Here is a 21,962-nt window from a genome sequence, read left to right on the forward strand (position 1 = left end):
GGCACCTCAGCATCTCTGAAAACTGTAAAAGTAGTTAGTGGGACGTAAAGACAATAACATTATTATTAAAAACCGTATGTGCACAATGTAATCATTATAAACTTTTAGCTTGATTATCTACTTTCAGCTCAGTACTGGGTACCAGGAAAACGGAAGATTGGTCGACCAAAAGGGGAGGCAAGTAACTTGATTCCTAGGCCAAAGAAAAAACGTGGAAGAAAGCGTCTGATAGGTTTTGGAAAACCTGGAACTGAAAGTGACAATGTGGGAACCAGTGACCATCAAGCAGAATGTGGTAAGTCTTTCTTGGTTCATTTATAAATAAATATTATATAGATAGTAGTGATTACTGTTTTGAGGGTCAAATAAGATTTTCAGCCTTTCTTAACATTCGATTATAGGACAAGAAGGAAAATGTTTTGATCCATCAGGAAATGGTGTATTAATTGAAGAATTGTTATGAAATGGGGTATAATGGGGCAATTTTCACAATATCAAGTGGTTTCAAAGAGAACAAGAGTTGACAAAAGGAAATTGGAAGTGAGAGATGAAAGAGAGGAATCTGGTACAAATTCATGGGAGCTATTCCAGCATCAGAAGAATGCTGAAGGTGAAGAGATCATGAGTGAAGAGATACTGAATTGAATTGGTGAGAGGAGATCGATTTGGCTAAATGTGATGAGAAGAAGAGATAGAATGATAGGACACATCTTAAGATACCCAGAACTTGTTCAGTTTGTTTTTGAGGGAAGTGTAGGCGGTAAGAAGGGTACGGATTGACCAAGGTATGAATATGACAAGCATATTAGAGCAGATGTAGGATGTAGAAATGAAAAGGTTAGTGCAGGGTAGGATGGGATGGAGATATGCACCAAACCAGTTTATGGACTGATGATTCAAACATCATCATTCCAGCATCAGATGGGGCTTTGTGGTCACTGTCTCCTGCAAGTTGTGAACTCTGGGATATTAGTAATGTAGGGAGTTCAGGTCATTCTGTACCATTCCCTGCGTGATATACAAGGCCTGGAAGAATGGGCGATTTTCTGCCAGAATGGCGGGACACTTCTAGTCTTACTGGTAGATGTCGGGGTTATGGGCTGTTGTCAGAGAATTCGAGCTGTAACTTGGTATAAGATTCTCATTACATGTGTGATATGTTTACTGTTTATTAATGGTTTTCGTGATATCTTTTGGCATGCTATAGCTGTATGAATTTTAGTGTCTGGTTCCCACCGTCAGCTAACCTGAGAATGGTTTTCCTCGTTTTCCATTCTTCTGCATCCTGTTGTTGTTTTCCTTCATTAATTTAATCTTTAATAATGTTACATCTTATTCCTTCTATAAGTTGGTTTTGATCCACTTGGTTATTCTGTAGTTTGATGATGATGATGATGATGATGATGATGATGATGATGATGATGATGATGCTTGTTGTTTAAAGGGGCCTAACATCTAGGTCATCGGTCCCTATTTATTTGTAGTTTATTCATATAATTTATACTGACTGAGCAGAGTGGCCTTCAGTTCAACAGCGGCTAGGTTTGCTGGCCTTGCAGCTCTGCAGTCGGGAGACGCAATATCTGCTTCCCACCGTCGGCTAACCTGAGAATGGTTTTCTGTGGTTTTCCATTCTTCTGCACTAAGGCAAATTTTGGGACATGTCTTTTTATAGGCCATGGGCGCCACCCCATCACCATCTCAGCACCTTAAATCACGGCTTCAGATCTCCTTGGCCCACCGTACTCTATCAGGGCACAAAGTGAAAACGTTTAATAGTAGTAAAAATTTATAGGTTGTTTCTCTGTCTACCTCTGTCTTCTTCACTTAATGTAACTCCAGGTAATTGTAACGAAGAAAAGCTGCAGAAAAAGTGTGATGAAAAGTGGGTAATTTGCAACTTGAAGAAATATGTGTTAAAGAAGAAATTTCTTACAGGTGGGGAAACAGTTGGATTTGCTGAAAACCAAGAACAGTTAAGTGAAGCAAAAACTGTGCAAGTGTTGACGATAACTGGAGCTTTTCCGTCTTTAGAACATGTAATTTCCTTGAATCCATTGAAACATCTGTCTCGCGGGTAAGACAAAATAGTCCATTGATTTGTTAGAGCAATGTGTTTTCAGAATCCTGTGTGTAATTTCGGACAACAGTAGACCACACCAGAATATGTTTCCAATTCCAAGTTTGGGTTCAGAAGATAGTTCATTCTTTCGTTGCCAGAAATTGATCACACCGTGTACTATATGTATGATACTGTGAATCTGTTAAAAATTTACTGATCAAAATTAATGATCACTTAAACTTTCAAAGGAAAAAAGCATGTTAAATTATGAAACATTTGTTTTAATATTTACATTGATTATCTTCATGAAAAAGTTATCAGTAATGTTATCTGTCATTGTTATCCTTAGTTACTTAGATAATTTTTTCATGAAAATAATGGTAATAATAAAACAAATGTTTCACAATTTAAAATTCAAGTGATCCAATAATTTTGCTGGTCAGTGTATTAGAAATGACTGTCTTAATCAGAAAGACAACTCCAATACCTCCCACAATTTGATGCACAAGACACTAAAGATGAAGAGGAATTCTCTCTGAGAGCACAATTTAGTGACCTGCACTTTGTGTACAGAGAAAAATCAAACAACACTCTGAAAAAGGCCTTTAAACTAAATTACAGAACTTTATACCCTACCAACTTGGAAAGGCAGAATATTATGATGGCCGTAAACATTTTCCATGAAAGTACATGCGCAGCTCTGGCTGCTAAAGAAAGTTTTAATGAGACTGAGACTACAGCTTTCATTACAAGTCATTTGGAAATGGTGGGAAATTATAAATACAAAGAGTAAACTACATCACATTTGTATCCTTTTTTGTTGCTAGATGAAGAAAGGTTTGCATTCCTAGATAATTTATTTTATTTTATTTGGGTGCAACTAGGACGGCAATATTATGGTGGCAGACTGGGCAATTGATCCATACAACAAAGACACTAATCGCATTAATAAGATTTGTGTTGCTGCACCTCTCGTTGGAGTATGTCTTACAGGGGAAACTTGAAATCTTTAGATTTGATGAAGACTTCAGAGTTTTTCTGTCAAATGAGCGATGGAAACTACTTCCTAAGTGTCAGGGAAATAATGGACTCAGAAAAGATGATTAGAGCAGAAAGTGGTTTTGGAATCAGATCTGCTCATTGCAGCCTTTAGACCAAGGTCATCACAGTAACACAAATTACCTGTATCATCTGTATAATGTGTAGAAGGTACATAATTAGGTCTTATATGTCTGGTATAGTGTCTTGTTGACTTACTGGTGAGTGTCAGTGTTCAGGAAAAATCAAGGAATTTGGAACATAAGAGAGTTGCATTGAATTTATGAGGTGAAAATCTGCCATTTAAAAGGAGTTGTTACTACATCTTTCCTGCTACCATTATGGGCCACGTAAAAGAAATCTCGACCAGTCTCTCAGGGTTCTTGAATGTATAGTTGTTTTACGTGGGATCAGGAAGATAACCGATATGCCGAGTAATATTTTATCTCCCAGTAGACTTGATGAACGTCTTCATCCGACGTATCCTGTATCCATGGATCATATGATTATCCAAAAATTATTGCCTTATCTCTAAGGTACCTTACATTACTGTAGAAAGCAATAAATAAGATCTCAAGTAAATTTTAACTACTGTTATTTATTAAGAAAAATAACAATCTTGGAGGAGAAAAATGAAATAATGGTAATAAAATTCAAAATCAATTAATTAGTTAACATCTGAAAATGAAAAAATGGAAACCTACAACCTGTTTTCCAGTCATTGACCGGGTCAGGGATGTAATGAATGAATCTTATATAGGCTATTAGTACGATGGGGTCGCCACTCCCAAAGTGATTTATTAATGACTGATAGATGCTATGAAATGAGAATGGAGAGTGTTGCTGGAATGAAAGATGACAGGGAAAACCAGAGTACCCGGAGAAAAACCTGTCCCGCCTCCGCTTTGTCCAGCACAAATCTCACATGGAGTGACCGGGATTTGAACCAAGGTATCCAGCGGTGAGAGGCCGACGTGCTGCCGTCTGAGCCACGGAGGCTCTTTAGTTAACATCTGGTGGGTTGAAATTATTCGTTAATGATGACATTCTTCATTTCCTCTTGTTATCGTCATTGAAATATGCAAAAAATTCTTCATATTTTCAACCTTCATAAAATAAAATTGTTAATATATGCACATTCATCATAGGAAAATATTATGGTTACATCACGGTATTACAGTCTTTGTAGCTAACATTCATTGTCCATTGCAGTGTTCTCACTTGTTCATAAGCCATTTTGCTAAAATAATGTTTAAGTTACTAACTTTTAGGTTGGATTATCTCATGATATTTTTAATACATCTCAACATAAGCCTCTGGAAAAGTAATAAGTTTCTTGTTGGTTTCAGCAAGACTTTGCTTTAAATCAATTAAAATTATCATATAATTTAAAATCATATCTTAAATAACTTTCCTGTATACACTAAAGTAATCATTAAGCCTAGCATGGTATTCACTACCTTAAATGAGTCTAAATATGACTATGTTATCTCGCGTGAGTCAATTAAAATATTTGGGAAACATTACTTTTGAAGACATTGTACATCAGTTCATCTACATTCTTATATACAGTAGCAATGATCCTTCATTTTAATCTAAATATGCCATCATCAAGTTAAAAGAATGCAACTTTTCAGATGATGTTCTATGTTAACAAGTCCAAGTGTAATGAACACTCGTTCTTATAGGGATATCTTTTGATGACCAATTCCTAGCATAATATTCCACAAAGGTTAAAATACATCACTATTATTGTAATATATGCGTTCTTGACAGAATGCAATGTTATTCAATCATCAGCACATATGACCCCAGTTTGCGTTACTCATCTCATTTCTCACTTCTAATACTCCATTTCTTCTTTCATTTCATCGTAGCACATACTTCCATTCAATTCATCTTTATTTCTTTCATATAACAACTCCATATCTCATTCATTATTCATTTCAACTCGGTCTCTTATTATTATTCTGAACTCTTCACACAATAACCTCTCTTGACGCACAAGCAGTCTTGTTCTCATGTATTCTCAACATCGGATCAACATTTTCTTAAATTATAACAATATTCCTTTTGTTTGCTGACATTTGCATATCTCGTGACATTCTACCTTATAATAGCAACGTATCACCTACTTGTATTATCTAAATATAATACCTATATTCATATCAACCTATCACTTGGAATATATACAACATCATAAAATATTCTTCTTATGAGAACTTCATACCTACTATGGCATAACATATTTGGATAACACATTACTCTAGCTGGGGTTTGGATATATCTTGTAGATGACTACCTATTCCCTTTTATATAGATATATACAGAAACCTCTCATGAGAATCTAACATAATATACGTTATTTTGAAGATTATAATGACACAGTCTCAACACTTCAACTATAAATGATCTACTCAAAATAACATTTACTAAACTACATATTTTTATTTAAGAAACTTATCTCTTTTCCTTCGCTTTTGGAATGATTTATGTCTTGTTCATTCTCCGCTGCCGGGGGCCATCGTCGTGCTGTGAGGCTGGCTATGCAGACGTCATCTTCGGTGTTGGTCCCTCACAGTTCAGCTTAGGTTATTCCACGTAGTTTGTCGCCCACCTTCTTAGAGAGCCATCATCTTGTGTTGCTCAGTTACAGAAATAAAGAACATATATGAGATCAGCTGATGCATGTGGATAATAGCAAAGCCTTCTAATTTAACAATTAAAAAAAAAAAAACTTCTTTGCTTTATCTGTATTTCTTATCAGACCTTCAAAATGTCTGCAATAATCTCAAATTATATGTTGTATGGGTTTGTTTATAAAATTTCTAGCGATGATATTGTGTTATTTCGGCTTATTGCTTCTTTGATTGATACAGTTTTCTTGGCGTCTTTACGCTGGCTGGTTTCCAAGTCTTGTTAAGCATTTAGGATGGAAATAACATGTTTTATGATTATATAATGCTATATCTTGCGTTATATCAACGTATTATCATAGCTCATATGTGCTTATCAAATTCTCTTATTTTTTTGATATTTTTTATATGATTAAATTCGCTTCTTATCTGCGACACATCAGCTCGCTAAGCTTGTCAGTCATCTTGTCATTTTTCTACAGTGTTGGTTCTTTTAACAATCTGAATCCCCTGTTTTTGTCTTTGTCACTGCCATTATGATTATATACATTTTGATATTGCGACAATCTGAACTTCTGTGATATACTGTGAAGTTATTAATTTTGCTTAATTTCACGTTTACTCCGGTTGGATTGAATTTTCACTTCTGGAATAGTGTATTGGCACATTACTTAGGGCTTAAGATTGATAATTTTTTTTTTATTTTTTTTTTTATTTTTTTTTTTACAGTTGGCTTTATGTATTGTTTCAGGTGAGGAACTAAGTGGTGATCAGAGACACTGCAGTTCAGAGAGTAGTAGTCCAGTTGCTGCAAAAAGAAAACTTATCCAGAAAGATATTCCCAAGTCAGGCGTTAAAACCCGTGGAGCCAAGCTGCCTAACTTCGCTTTGCAAATGCGAGCTGGACATTGGCCTCACAAAGATATATTGCCAAGTAGTACTACAAGAAGTCAAAATAATCGAGCCGACAGGTAAAACATATAACTTACTTGATTAATTCTCTATGAATGAAAATATTTTATTTAGTACTTCTTTGTTTATACATTTTTCTACATATTTTATTACAGAGTTAATTTCCAGTCTGTTATACTGCTCTTATCTGTATATCTCATCCTTTACAGCATTCTTTTTCGTCTTCAGTATAAAAAAATGATGGCCATTACCTCGTCTCGTATTATATTTACAAGGCGGATCCTTAGTTAATAATATAGATTTAAGTCAATAGGACCATTGGTGGCCATTATGGTCAAAATTATAGATGTTGATCATATCAATCAGGCAAGAAAATTGATCAATAAATATAAGAACACAGAGAGGTTAAAATCCTTAGTATTTCAAATGATCTGAATTTTCTCAAAATATGTCTAAAAGGGAATGTTATACCCAAACATTTGAAATTCATCCAGAAGAGAGGTAGATTGGAACACCACGAAATGAGAACACAGTGGAAAGTGAACCTCATTTGGATTAAGAACAAAATTAGCTGAATAGCTCACTTTGAGTTGCATTTACGTATCATCAGTAAAGTTTTGGCTCTGGAATGGCATGAGGTGCAATTTAACATAGGTTTCTCCTTATTCACAATCTTAAAGAAAACACAAGAAACTTTAGATAAACAATTTCAGAATCTTATTAGTGCCAAACACAACACAAGCGAAGAAAACAACACAACAACACTTGCATTCTGTCCACCAATAGAAAACATTACCAATGTTGATTTTAATACAGATGAAGTTGAGATTCTAGAAAAAGGCCTAAAACACAATTGGCCACACACTAATAGGACCATTCATAGCAGGGAATTAGTGAAATTGATAGCGGAAACTGAGGTCGCACTTGAAGAGGTTCCAATAGATGAACAGGAGAAAATGAGGTTTGAGGCCAGAAAGAAAATTTGCAAAATAACGGAACAAAAAATTACCACAGTTGTTAGCGTAAATAACAATTTGCAATGGATCAATAAGAAAATAAAAGATAATATCATGAAAGCAGATAAGGGAAATACTATAGTTTTGATGAATGAAGATTACTTTAATTAAACAAATGACTTTTTAACAGGGGATAAGTTTAGTCTGATAAAGAGGAATCTCACTAGTACTATACAAAAGAATTTAAGTAAATTTTGGCAAACACTAACTTCCTGATGGAGTCAAAAGAAACAAATTACTTAGTAAATACACTGCCTGACAAAAAAAGTTAAGCAACCAGAAGGAGTGGTCTAATATTATCCCATTTCGGTATAATGCATACCATTAATGTATGAGTAAATGATTAGATTTACAAGGATCTGTAATGTGTAGAACGCCCACCAGAGTGCATTTGTGATGGCATCGTCCTGTTAAGTTGTTAACAGTCAACTGCTGTGAGTCAGACAGTTAGGCAAGATGTGCAGAGAGGACTACATACAATACGAAGCAGCCGTGATGATTCACAGACGCGATAGACAGCCTATCCACCAATTAACAACATTTGACAGAGGCCGCATTGTGGGACTGCATCAGGCTGGTTGGTCGTATTGTGCAATTGCCAGACATGTGGGCCATTCAGACGTAACAGTGGCCTGATGTTGGACTCAGTGGGTACATGAGGGCACCCAGTTATGTCGTGCAGGTTCAGGTCGACCAAGAAACACCATCCTGAGGGAGGGCCGTTGTATTGTGCACCAAGCTTTGTGGGATCCCATAACTTTGGCAGCCGCCATCTATGAACATGTACTGGAGACACTACAACATCCTATGAGTTCCCCTCACAGTGTCTCGTCGACTCGCATCCACCGGATTGGAGTCCTGCCGCCCCATGCATCGGTTGCCATTGACACCAGAACACCAGTGCCTGCGTTTGGAGTGGTGCCTTGCTTGGGTGGCATGGGCAGAGGACGACTGGCGTTGCATCATATTCAGTGATGCATCCCGCTTCTCCATAACCTCCAATGACCGTCGTGTGCAGGTTTGGCGGCGTTGAGGTCATAGGGCAGATCCTGCCCATATTGTGGAAAGAGACACAGGCGTAATCAATCCCTGGCATCATGTGGAGATCCATACGATATGCATTCAGGTCACCTCTAATAATGCTTCGGCACACTTCGACGGCACAGCGATATGTCACAGACATTTTGTGTCCTCACATCCTACCCCTTATGGCACAACACCCTGGGACAGTGTTCCAACAAGATAATGCACGTCCACACACAGCACATTTGTCTATAGACTGCGTAGAGCATATTGAGGTCCTCCTATGGCCAGCAAGATCCCTGGACCTCTCCATCGTTGAACACTTGTGGGATGACATTGGAAGGAGATTTGTTCCAGTACCAACCTGTGTGATCTGGAGGGACAGCTGCAACAACTGTGGACGAACTTGCCTCAGGAGAGGATCCAAAGGCTGTTTGACACCCTTTTGAACTGCATAAGGGCGTGCATTACGGCCAGTGGTGGGTGCAACACTGTACTGGCCTGGCGCCAACATTTCACCTGTAACTGCCAACGGTCTTGTCTCTTTCATCCCATATTATAATCAGTTCAGTAAAGGCACATAGTCTTTCAGCATGTATAGTTTCATTCACTTTCAACCACTCCTGGGTATGTAACATTTTTTGTCAGGCAGTGTATGAACCCAGGGTTGCCTATGTTGAAGTCATTGCCCAAAGTACACAAACAAGGAACATCGATTAGACCAGTATTAATTTTCAGGAACAGTCCCATGTACAAAACAGCAGAATTCATACTGAAGTCCCTAAAGAAACATTACATGTTTAGTGTAGGGACTAGTCTTTGGAATACCATAGATTTTTGTTCTAGAACGAAAAACATAATATTATCCGAGGTCAATACAATCCATAGTTTCAATGTCAGGGACATGTATTCGAACATTCCGGTTAGTGAAACAAACAACATACAAGAAACGTTAACAGCACATAGCCCATTAAGCAAAGTGGAAATCAGTGAATTCATTAACATATTAATGTTTACACTTGAAAATAACTTTTTTATGTTTAACAAAAATATTTACAAAATCATTGATGTATTCTAAAATGCACTCGATTAACTCATTTTGAATACTCTTTAATTCGCCACTAAACACACCTTTTATCTTAAAATACTGGTTTTGTATTTCTGCAGGGCTCCTTGATACCAGCATTATTAACAATTCCTTAAAATTACCATGATTTATTGAATTTAATGTTTTGTCATGACCACGAAAAGCTAGCTCTTGCTTACGTAAATAGAGCACTGCATCAATTACCAACTGAAGGAAAAGCCTATTTAAACATACTTTTTCATTGAACTGTACAATTTACAGTCTAGCATTTTCCTTCAGGGCATCAGAGATCGTATTTTGGTTTCTTTCCAAAGTCTTCATATCTAGCTGGCATGTTATATGTTCTGCGTAGTTTCAGTGCTTATGTAAAAAAACGTGTTAGGTTCAAAAGGGCTGAAAATCTTTCTTTATTCCAAACATTATTTTAATTGCTAAAATGCAAGCAGGGCCAACAAAACAAAAAGTAACTATGATCGGTGGAAAACGGTAAATAAAAATGTAAACAGACTCTGGGATGGGTTGGCCGTGGGATCACTGGCATCGGGAATCCTTTCAGACATGTATACGCATGTATACGCACCATAGGTAATATTCCGTATTAAAGAGCAATATAATATAAAGCAAAGTAAAAAGGTTTCCACCTATTCACTACTACACTATTTATTGTAAACTAAAAGAAGTTACATATATTTGACAAAACTAGTTTCGCCGGGCTGAGTGGCTCAGATGGTTAAGGCGCTGGCCTTCTAACCTCAACTTGACAGGTTCGATCCTGGCTCAGTCCGGTGGTATTTGAAGGTGCTCAAATACGACAGACTTGTGTCGGTAGATTTACTGGCACGTAAAAGAACTCCTGCGGGACTTAATATCCGGCACCTCGGCGTCTCTGAAGACCGTAAAAGTAGTTAGTGGTACGTAAAGCAAATAACATTATTATTATTATTATTAAACTAGTTTCGGTCTTGCTAGAGACCATCATCAGTCAAAACCATTAAAGTTAAGGCAAGACATGAATTGTAGATAGATAAAATTTATAAAGCAAGCATGTGCTGTTGATATTTGGTGCAAGACAAGAGTTGAATATTAAACACTCAAACAAGATGGCGACTAGTGTGCTGAGTGAATAATTTCGCTCCGTAAACATCCTACTCGATTTGCATAATAAGTTGGAGAAAGCACTTGATCTGTGCATAGCTGTGCAACATAAATTGACAAGCCTCAGTTTTACACTCCCGTTATGGCTCTGACAGAAGCAACTAGGAAAATAAGTGAATTTAAAGAGGTGATGAAGGACTTTCAAGCTCGCTTGGACTCCGCTGTAAGTGCTGCCAACCCTTCGACTGTGCTTCAAACGCTGGATGGCGATTTCCAGGCATTCAAATTGCAAGTAACAACTGCAATTGGTGACCCAAAGAAACAGCTAAGCGCGATTGAGGATAAAATTCAGAAACAGGATGAGGCAGAGCAATATAGTTGCCGAAATTGACTACTGCTACATGGCGTCCCAGAAGAACCATCTGAAGATGTGTATAATAAGTCTCTGGACATAATCAAAAATAAATTTTTGATTGAGCTCTCAATGAGTTATTTAAAGATATGAGCTTCATTAATGTAAAAATACGTGTTAGGTTCAAAAGGACTGAAAATCTTTCTTTATTCCAAACATTATTTTAATTGCTAAAAAGCAAGCAGGGCCATGATTGGCCATGGGATCACTGGCATCGAGAATCCTTTCAGACATTGAAATTCTAGGGAATTTTGGGGACCAAGAAACTGTTGGACTCAGGACGGGAGAATATGCGTTTTGAAAGATAACACAAAGAATCAAATATGCACGATTGCGCAACTAAATGCCTTCGCTGTGGAGGATGAACGAGTGGACTGTTCAATTTTATTGTGTGTTTTCAGTAGTTTACGTTTGTGTGTGAGCGAGTGTCTGTATATAATAGTCAGTGGATGTATTCAATGCTGTTCTCACGTAAGCTCATCTTATTTCATGTACCTACTATTAGTTTTCCTGTTATGTTGGTAGACGAATCTATCCCTTGTGTCAACGACCCGCATTGCTCGCCTCCCCTCTTAACTCAACCCTCACCCCTCCCATACCCTGAGGCAACGGGGTCAATTCTGAGGAGACAGCTGATGAATCACCCGAGAGCTCTCTCATGTTGTCACCTAAATTCACTATCCATTGCAGCTTACCTAGAAGAACTAATGGCGATTTTCAAAAATAATAAGGTGCAGTGTATTCACATATCAGAAAGGTGGTTACGTGGAGATTTGTTGTCTTGTGCTGTAAATCTCGACGGATACTCACTCTTACGACATGACCGTTCTGACAGGCGAGGTGGTGGAGTAGCCTTTTACCACAGGATTGATTTAAAATGCAAGATTATCTGCACCTCAGACCCAAGCCTTCCCCTGCGACCTGAGTATATGTTTGTTAAACTCGACTGTAATAAGAAAATATTAATAGGAATTGTATATAAGCCACCTAATATTAGACAAATGGAGGACTTCAAAGCAGCTTTAACTGATCTTATCTCAGTCTACGAAGATGTCGTAGTCATGGGTGATTTTAATACTGACTTGTTAAAACAAGCCAGTGAATCAGATAAGTTGTGTCACATATTCCATGCTCTGAACATGGAAATCCTACCACGTGAAGCTACGAACCATGTCTACTACCCAGACCACACGACTCACACTTTAATTGACCGTATAATTGCAAATCAACCCCAGAAAGTCATTAAGCACGTACAGATCCCAGCTCCTGGGATTTCAACTCATGACTTATTGTACTTATGTTAGTCTATCCGAGGACCGAAGTATAAACCATGCTACGTTATTTCAAGAGACATAAAACATATTGAATTAGATGACCTACACAATGACGCATATAACTTACGGTGGGATGACATACGTAATCTTCATGACATTGACTCAAAGGTTAACAGATTCAACTCATTAGTGCTAACCTTGTATGACAAACATACTCCGGAGAGGCAGGTAAGGTTTTCCCTCCCCCCTTCTCCTTGGCTGACGACCGAGATAAGATCAGTTATGGCCAGCCGTGACCGTTGGTACAGACAATTCAGACGAACGCGTGACAAAGATGACTTTGAGCAGTACAGGAAACTGAGAAACAAAGTTAAACAGCTAATTAGAAACAGTAAATGCCACTACTTTGAACAGTTAGCGGGAAGTAATAATTTAAACCAAATCTGGAAGAAGTTACGATCTTTGGGCATAGGCAAAGCCGTAGAAGAGCACATTCCCACCATATCTCTAGATACGTTAAATAATTACTTTTCTCAGCCTAAAGTCGGACCAGTTCCATTACCGGCTAATCCCACAAACTCAACATGCCGTTCCGAGCGCGACCATTTCTCTTTCCACACCGTTAGCGCAAGTAATGTTAAACATGTGCTGTACTTTATCACTTCCGATGCGACAGTTAATGACGGTATCTCGATAAACTTTAAAAACATCATGGAGGCTGTACTACCAATACTGACTCACATATTCAACTACTGCCTGACCAATGGCGTATTCCCTAACGTTTGGAAAGACGCACTAATAAGGCCTATCCCGAAAAACAATACCTTGGATTCTCCATCAGATTACCACCCTGTGTCCATCCTGCCACCCATCGCAAAAGCACTTGAACGTCTGATTCATGCACAAATCACTTTATACCTGACCCAGAATTCCCTCCTTGACCCTTTTCAATCTGGCTTTAAAAAAGGACATAGCATTACTGCGAGTTACTGACGATATCATACAAGTGATAGACCAATGTTATGTGACTGTAGCAACACTACTAGACCTAAGCAGTGCCTTTGACACAGTTATCTTGATTAATTAATTTCATTATGTTCTGTATTGATAATTACCATTTATCATAGAAAAGAAAAGAAAAGATCCACCTGATCAATACTAAATTAGTATACTAAATTATTAAATTAGTATTGATCAGGAGGATCTTTTATTTTCTTTTCTATGATATATTTGACACAGTTAGCCCTAGGTTACTACTGCTGAAACTCCGTAGTCTCAATTTTAATATGACATCTCTTAAATTGTTTAGCTCCTACTTCACTGACCGTCGGCAACGTGTATCAATGGGAACAATGTACTCAGGATGGCATAACAAGTCAATAGGTGTCCCGCAGGGGTTGGTTTTGGGCCCACTTTTATTTGTTGTTAGTGTGAACGACATGGGGGACGCATTGAAATATAGCAAGTACCATATCTATGCAGATGATCTTCAGATTTATTATCACTCATATCCGCAAGACATAGATGTAGCCATTGACAGAGTAAATTTTGACTTACGATGACTGAATGACTATGCGAAAAATAACAGCTTGTTAATAAATCCCAACAAAACTCAGGCTATTATATTTGGTACCAAAAGAAACCTTAACTTGTTAAAAAGTAGACATGTACCCCCAATTATTTTAAATAATATTGTCGTGCCCTATTGTACGTCAGTAAGAAACTTAGGCATTATAATGACTGAGACACTAAATTGGACTGAACAAGTGACACATGCCTGCCTAAAGTGCAGAAATTCCTTTTTCCTCTCAAACGCTACTCCATTATATTTCCAAAACATCTTAAAATGCAACTGGTAAAATCCCTAATCTTACCAATACTAGACTACTGCAACACTGTACTTACGGACATATCTCAAGATAGTAACAAGATGCTTGAATGGAGTTTAAACACCTGTATTCGATTCATATTTAAGCTGCGATATGATTCACACATTTCACCTTATTGCAGGGAGTTGTCATGGCTTCGTGTTCATGAGCATCGCAGTCTCCACATGTCCCTTCTGCATGGAGTTCTAAGCTCAGGTGTACCGAATTATCTCTCATCAAACTTTAATTACCTCTCCTCCTATCATAACCACGATACACGATCTGGCTCCTGTTTAACAATATCTCTCAGTCACTCCAGGACTTCCAACCGCTCCTTTGTAGTCACTGCCGCGAGGCTGTGGAATACCCTACCTGCTACCATTAGGGATTTGCGTTCTTGTAGGAGATTTAAGATGGATTGTCGAAATCACTTGCTGAATACTTCTAGCTGACTTTAGGATGTGTGTAGCGTGAATGAGTGTGTGAATGAGCGTATTTTCATAAAAATTAGATATATATTTGCTAGTTATAGGTTTTTACTGTTTCCTTCTTTTATTATCACTAGTGTTAGTTTTATAATTATTATCATGTTCATTTAGATTGTCATGTTGTACATTCTATAATCATTTCTTTTATTACTATCTCCAAATTTTCTATTAGTACTATATTATTTTAAAAAGATTTGTAGTAGTTAAATATTAAATGTATGTTAATTATTTTATGTATTGTGGTTAAGTGGAAGAGAGGGCCTTGAGCCCTAACTTTGCCACGAATAAAGACGAATTACTTACTTACTTACTTACTTACTTACTTACTTACTTACTTACTTACTTACTTACTTACTTACTTACTTACTTACTTACTTACACTCATCACGATCACGCGTCTTGTATAGTTTCTCAAAGTTTTCTTCCAATTTGAAGAATACACTTTACAATAGACTAGGTGAAACACTTAAAATACTAGCACTTGAAGAATCTTCTTGAATTGAGTTCGGCTGAAAGAAGTGTGAACAGAATAATGTTGATGGGAAAGTGTTGAGACGTTCATTTGTTTCCAATATGGATCATTGTAAAAGTTGAAAGAGCAAAAGCAAAGAAATAGAATAGAGCTGAGTTGTAGATGGGAGGAAGGAGAGAAGGGAGGTATAGTGTAGCCTAAGATGGGGCTGAGGGATGTGGAATAGTGGGTGGTTGCTGGAGGGAATTTGGAGAAAAATAAAGAAGGGGGTTTAGAGTACATAATTTCTTTTTATTGAAAATAGGAATTAATAGATCAGGTAAAGGGTTTGCTTTTTCTGATATCTCATTAAAATTGAAATTGGGATTAAAGTATTGATCTAGGTGGATGAAACAATTTTCAAAGATTTTTAGTATTAACCATTTTAAAGATTTTTAGATCTTGATCAATATTTGTGAATTTATGGTTTGAGTCCATCATATGTTTTCCTATAGCCGAAAATCTATTATATTTACATGTTCTAAGTACCTCGTGTCAAAGTTTCTGCCTGTTTGGCCAATATAAGTGGACGGACAGCTACTACATTTAAGCATATAAACACCTGCTCTATAGAATTTATCATCATCATCATCATCATCATCATCATCATATCATCATTATTATTATTACATTGTTGGTTGCATGATGGAAAGATGGGTGAATATATGTATGTGCTTCTTATGATGTATTCGTATGTAATTAATGATATGCGTCACTAGAAGCTGAGCTAGAATATTCTTTTAGTACACAAAGTATTGATTTACAGCTTTATCAAATCATTTCGGCAGCTTGTAGACAAATCAATTGTAGATAAGTGTTTGATCAATCAGGATTATTATAGGTTATAAGTTGCTTTCAAAGAACATATGACATGAAAGACAGGATCTCTCGCTGCTGTGGCTCAGTCACGGTCAGTTAGATTCCATTCTTGCATGATGATGGAGGCAGAAGTTCAGAATGTCAGAATAGCAGTGGAAATGTATTGAATGTGCCAACTTTGGAACACAGGAAATGATAATGGACGAACAGCATAAGGAGGAGGAACATCTTGAGATCGCTAGGGCATTCTGGCAATTCCGCTTAAGAATCCTAAGATGGAAAGTCAGAATGGCTTATGAAAATTGGAGGAAGTTCTCGATGCTGGAGCGGCATGCAGGACATCCTGGAAGAGAGCTAGGGAAAATCAAGAACAGGAACAAACAACCATAGGGATGAATGAATTGCATGCGACACCATTAGTGACAAATGGGGATAAGTAAAGGTTGCCTACAAGAAAAACAAGAAGAGAGAAGTAAAGGAGGATAAAGATATTCAACCTTTAATATATGGGGTTGATTCTGGCAGGATTGAGGTCATTGATAGTGGGAAAAACCAAGATAAATGGACCCATTTAAAACCAAGGGATAGTTCAGAGGCTGTTCTTATCAAATCAATAAGCAGCAAGACCTTGGCAGATGTTTTGAAGGGTATTCGGAGTAAAATAAAATCGGAAGATAGCGGTGTGAACATTTGATCTATTTGTAAAACTCAGACTGGGGTGATTCTTCTAGAGTTTAATAAAGCCACACAAAACAAGAACAGGGACAATTTTAATAAATCTCCGAGAGATGTCCTTGGAATGGATGGCGATTTGAAGACTTTGACCCCCCCCCCGCACTACCTTGGAAATTCGGGACATGGACAGTATTACCACTGCTTTACATGTAGAGGAAGCTGTAAGACAGGATCTTCAGAATTTCGAAGGGGAACTGAAAGTCTCAATTAATAATCTGAACAGCAGAGGGCAAAAACTTGCTACTGTTCAGATAGAAGATAAGGAGGCTCAGAAACTTTTGGAAATTTGTAAAATTAATAGAATGGTTGGATTGTAGAATTTGAAAAAGGACCATGGTAACTCGCTGATTTTGATGTCTTTCATATGGGCATCATGCACGAAACTGCAAAGGTGCAGATACAGTTTTTTTTTTTTTACAAATTGCTTTACGTCGCACCGACTCAGATAGGTCATATGGCGACAATGGGACGGGAAAGGGCTAGAGGTGGGAAGGAAGCAGCCATGGCCTTAATTAAGGTACAGCCCCAGCATTTGCCTGGTGTGAAAATGGGAAACCATAGAAAACCATCTTCAGGGCTGCCGACAGTGGGGTTCGAACCTGTTATCTCCCGAATACTGGATACTGGCCGCACTTAAGCGACTGCAGCTATCGAGCTCGGTAAGATGCAGATAGAAGCAAACTTTGTTTTAAATGCAGAGAAGCTGGGCATAGGGCGGTAGGTTGCAAAGCAAATCCGAGATGCATAATTTGTACAGACTTTAATGTTGACGAAGCTAATCGAAGTCATGTTCTTGGCTCAGGAGCCCGCACAGTGTTCGTGAAGCTCTCGAAAATGCTAAAACTAGTGGCAAATGATGCATGTTATTCAGGCAAATATGCACAGGAGTCAAACTGCCAATGATCTTTTGATGTAGATGACCTTCGAGATAGGAGTAGACATATTTCTTCTCAGTGAATATGTCGTGACCCTAAGGGATGTACAACAGGCTGAGGACTTGGGTTCGGAGTTCTGGGAGCGAATAGTCAGATTGGCAAAGTTTAAACACTAATTATATTCTACACCCAAGATATTCACACATCAATATATACAATAATACATACAATATAAAATCTCTGACACCATTTACTCTCAATCCCTTCTCAACTTCAGATCTATGAGAATGTCTTTAAGTCTTGTTCCTAGTACACACAAGAATACTTATAATGCATATATTTACTGTTGAATACTTAACTACGGAGTATAGCTGATTCTTGTACAGCTGACGTCTTCACTCTTCTCTTCTTGTCTTCTCCTCTTCTGCGTAGGTATCCCTGGAACTCGTTAATCTTCGCGGCGACGTGAATTATCCCAATTACAATTAAGCTGCTAGTCTATAAGCTGATATTCCAACACCTACTTTGACAATCGGTGTGGAGAATCTTTGTGATTGTTCAGCAACAAGTCACACTCAGTTCAAGAGCCTGATACCCTTCTATCTTACTATCACTTTACTGCGTCTGCGACTGAATGCTAAGTCTACCAGTACTCCAACAGTTCTCCCTAATTAACTATTCACTCTTCTGCGCGATACTGCCTACCGTCGAAAAGCCTCCCTTGAGGTCTACTAGTCCAAAAGCCTTCTTCGAGTGTCGTGAGTCAAAAGCCTTCTTCGAGGGATCACAGTCAAAAAGCCTTGCTGTTTACAAGTTACCCAGTTATATAGTTTCTTCTATTCTTTCTCGAATAATCGTACTGATTCATATACCACCACCACCACAAGTCACTAGTTCACGTCACAACTGCACTGTTCTCCGATTGGTTGTTGCGCGCAGAACCACCCTGTCACGTTGCATTACACACATTGTTCTAGAACATTTGGAAGCTGTTTCTACATCTCTTACACGTGACTCTGTATATTTCTAACCCTAAAGAAGTGCGCATTTGACTTACACAATGTTTCACAATATTGAGACACAAAGCTCTTGGCTTACGAGCTCGCAAAGCAACATCGAATATTCTAAATCCTTCTTTGAAATATTCTGTTATTTCTCTTATTATTATTATTGTCATTTATGAATTATGAGTTATGAATATACACAAACTCTCCTATCATTTCCCTTCATATATACATGCGTTCATATGCCTGCTACTTTTAAATCACAGGCTTTCTACCCTGGAGTTCGCGGATTCGAATCCCATTCGAACCCGTTCGCTCTCTCGTTAATACGCGGAAGGCGCGTCGTGAGCCGCCGTTCACGACACCTCTCCCGCCTGGGAAGAAGTGCTTTGCGTCCTCTTGACGCAAACACTTCTGTCAGACACTCGTGTTTGCTTACAATTTCCCCGGATGTGGAATGTCTCCCCTGTGTGGCATTATTATCTTTAAACTCTACCTTTCTCTTTATATCTCAAGCTACTGGGTGTTTGTACTGTTGCTGTGTCTTCAATTGCAACTACACTGACTTCTGAATCATGTATACTGGTGCGACTACTCGCTAACCTTGGTTTCTCAAAATGGACCACTAAGTCATCATCTGATGACCTCTCTTTAACCCTATTCTCATTAATGATTTTCTGCTTAAAGCAAATTTGAGTGCAGCAAGCAGTAGCATGATCCCAGTGCTTTTTCTTAAAAATTCCCGAAAAGCAAGGACAACACTTGCAACATGTTAACAAAAGTACTAGAGCCACAATAGCCATTATCGTCCACACTATGATTTTATATACATTGATATCAGCATGTAATTGCTTTGTATACAACTCTTTTTCCTTTTCCAATATTAAATTTTCCACATCTTCAATTTTTACTCCTGAATTTTTGACATCGTCTATATGTGTTAGTAGACTGTGTAGTGGTACCTCTTTTAACTCAGGTAAGTCATTTAGTTTTATATCACTATTAAGATATTCACAACATTCATATTCTAATAAAATATCAGGAATTATATCCTTCGTATAAGTTGTGTTAACACTACCTGTGGACCGTATCTTACTATCTGGTCCGTAAATTGTACAAGGTTGATACATTGTAATTATACCCACATTTACTAAATTTACATTATGTGTTTCCTCACAAACTACTGTTATCCTTGTAAGTGATGGAGTCAAATATAAATATTTATTGTCACTTACAGGTAACCATACAAGCTGACTAACTTTGATTATGTTTTTATTACACTCACTTGGCATTATTGTTGTCCCTTTCAATAAAGTTAAAATGCAGTCTTTCTGTCCATGTACCAATTTTAACACAATACTAGATGTACACACTCTGTGAATTTCATCTACTTGTTTGCAGTCTTTCACTTGTTCTTTACTTAAATATGCATATAACTGCTGCTCTGAATCAATAATAACAAAGTCTTTTTCTACCCTGATATGAACATATTCTTTTACAATATTTACATTATCATGATTTGCATTATCATCACTGTCTTTCATTAGCGTAGGGAAAGGAATTATCTTATATAACTGAAAGTTTTTCTTGTCACTTAGAGGCATTTCAATTACATACACCAACATATTCTTATTTATGAATGCATTTACAGTTGCAATCCTGTAAATTAAATAATCTCGAGCCATATCCAACTCTAAAGGGAGGGTCATCCCTTGTGGAAACTGATCTTGGGATTTCCTGTAAGCTTTTAAAATCTCAGAAGGGCTCAAAATTTGCATATTAATAATCCCTAATTGTGCATACATTATTCCATCTGATATCACCTTATATTGATCATACACCTGTGAAATGAGGTCCTCTATCAAATGTCGGTTAATGGCGATCTCAATATCTAACTGAGTGAACTCGCGTTTTAATAGACTTGTTTCATTTCCCAAAAACTCTTTTATCTGTTCTAAATTCTTGTTTAATTTTAGCTCATTAACTGTTACATCATATAAAGTATTGTTCAATGATTGTAATGTAGATCGTGTGACCGTAAGTTGTTCCTTCGCAAGTTTAAGTGTTGAAAGCTGTTCTTTCTCTAATTCTGAAATTTTATTCTGATACATCTCAGCATCTTTGCTATCCAGCGTCCCGAACAATGTTTTCGATAATGTGCCTATAAAATTAAATAAACCTCTCTTTTCACATTTCACTGTATTCTTAGTAAATTGTTTCAAAGTGTCCCTTAATTCCTGTACTCTCTGTAAGCGATTAATCTCCATCTGCACTTCGTGTTGGCAGGTAAAATTCAATTCACTCTCTAATTGATAACATAACACTTGTGTTTTCTGTATGTTCTTCCTAATTACTGTGTATACCTCTGCTAATTTACTTAAATTGATATAAGTGATCAATCTCCATTCTGTAGTAGACAATTGTACGTTTCCCTCATCTTTAAAATATATCCCTGGGGTTTTCTCATACAGAGTTATCTGAAAATCTATCCCATTTCCAACTACTTTTCCCTGAAAGTATACTACAAGCACTACATAAATTATCCAATACATCTTGAATGTAGTGTGTGTCTTCTTGTTTCCTTACGGGTGACCTGCAAAGAAAAGTCTCTCTTGTACTCTACTGTAGAAGTACTATATTTATGCAAAAATTTGCAATTACATATGTTTCAAACACTGTTATAATAATTTATAATAACTCATTTCTAATGCAAGTTATGTTCATCATGTTATGTGGTATGCACATGGTATCACCCTAATGAATGTTTCCCGTGTTGGGGTTCGTATCCCGTATGTGGTTTTGTTAAGTATAGCCACCACCATATTTCGTATAGCTCTCCCAATTTGTGTACCCCTGTTTAGTTATTGGATCATTTTTACTTCCGTATATGCAACTACTGAAGGACACTTTCGCTCAAGGTTCATTATACTCACTTTCCTGTTATCCGTAGTGGCCTGGCTGCCGTGTTTCTAACAGTGTCCCTTGCTAAGTGCTTTGTTATCTGATGAGTGCCGTGAAGTAAGCTTGAGCTGGTCAAGTCCAAACATCCCTTCGCTCTACTCAACACTGTATTCTGTTATTGTTATTATTATTATTATTATTATTAT

The 21,962-nt window shown here is 37.4% G+C and overlaps 1 protein-coding gene across 4 annotated transcripts in view; it reads left to right on the forward strand.

Annotated features, from left to right (window-relative positions):
• The window catches only part of LOC136872630 (scm-like with four MBT domains protein 1), a 256,730-nt gene that overhangs the window by 161,183 nt on the left and 73,585 nt on the right, over window positions 1–21,962 (forward strand). For all 4 annotated transcript variants that reach the window (XR_010859967.2, XM_067146434.2, XM_067146432.2 and 1 more), the window contains exons 13-14: window positions 128–295; window positions 6,488–6,707. Coding sequence is in view for 3 of the 4 variants with exons in the window: in XM_067146434.2 (XP_067002535.2) it covers window positions 128–295; window positions 6,488–6,707 (388 nt within the window). In the remaining variant the exon portion in view is untranslated. The remainder of the gene's footprint in view (window positions 1–127; window positions 296–6,487; window positions 6,708–21,962) is intronic.

Source organism: Anabrus simplex, chromosome 4 (genome assembly GCF_040414725.1).
Source record: "Anabrus simplex isolate iqAnaSimp1 chromosome 4, ASM4041472v1, whole genome shotgun sequence".
Lineage (NCBI taxonomy): Eukaryota > Metazoa > Arthropoda > Insecta > Orthoptera > Tettigoniidae > Anabrus > Anabrus simplex.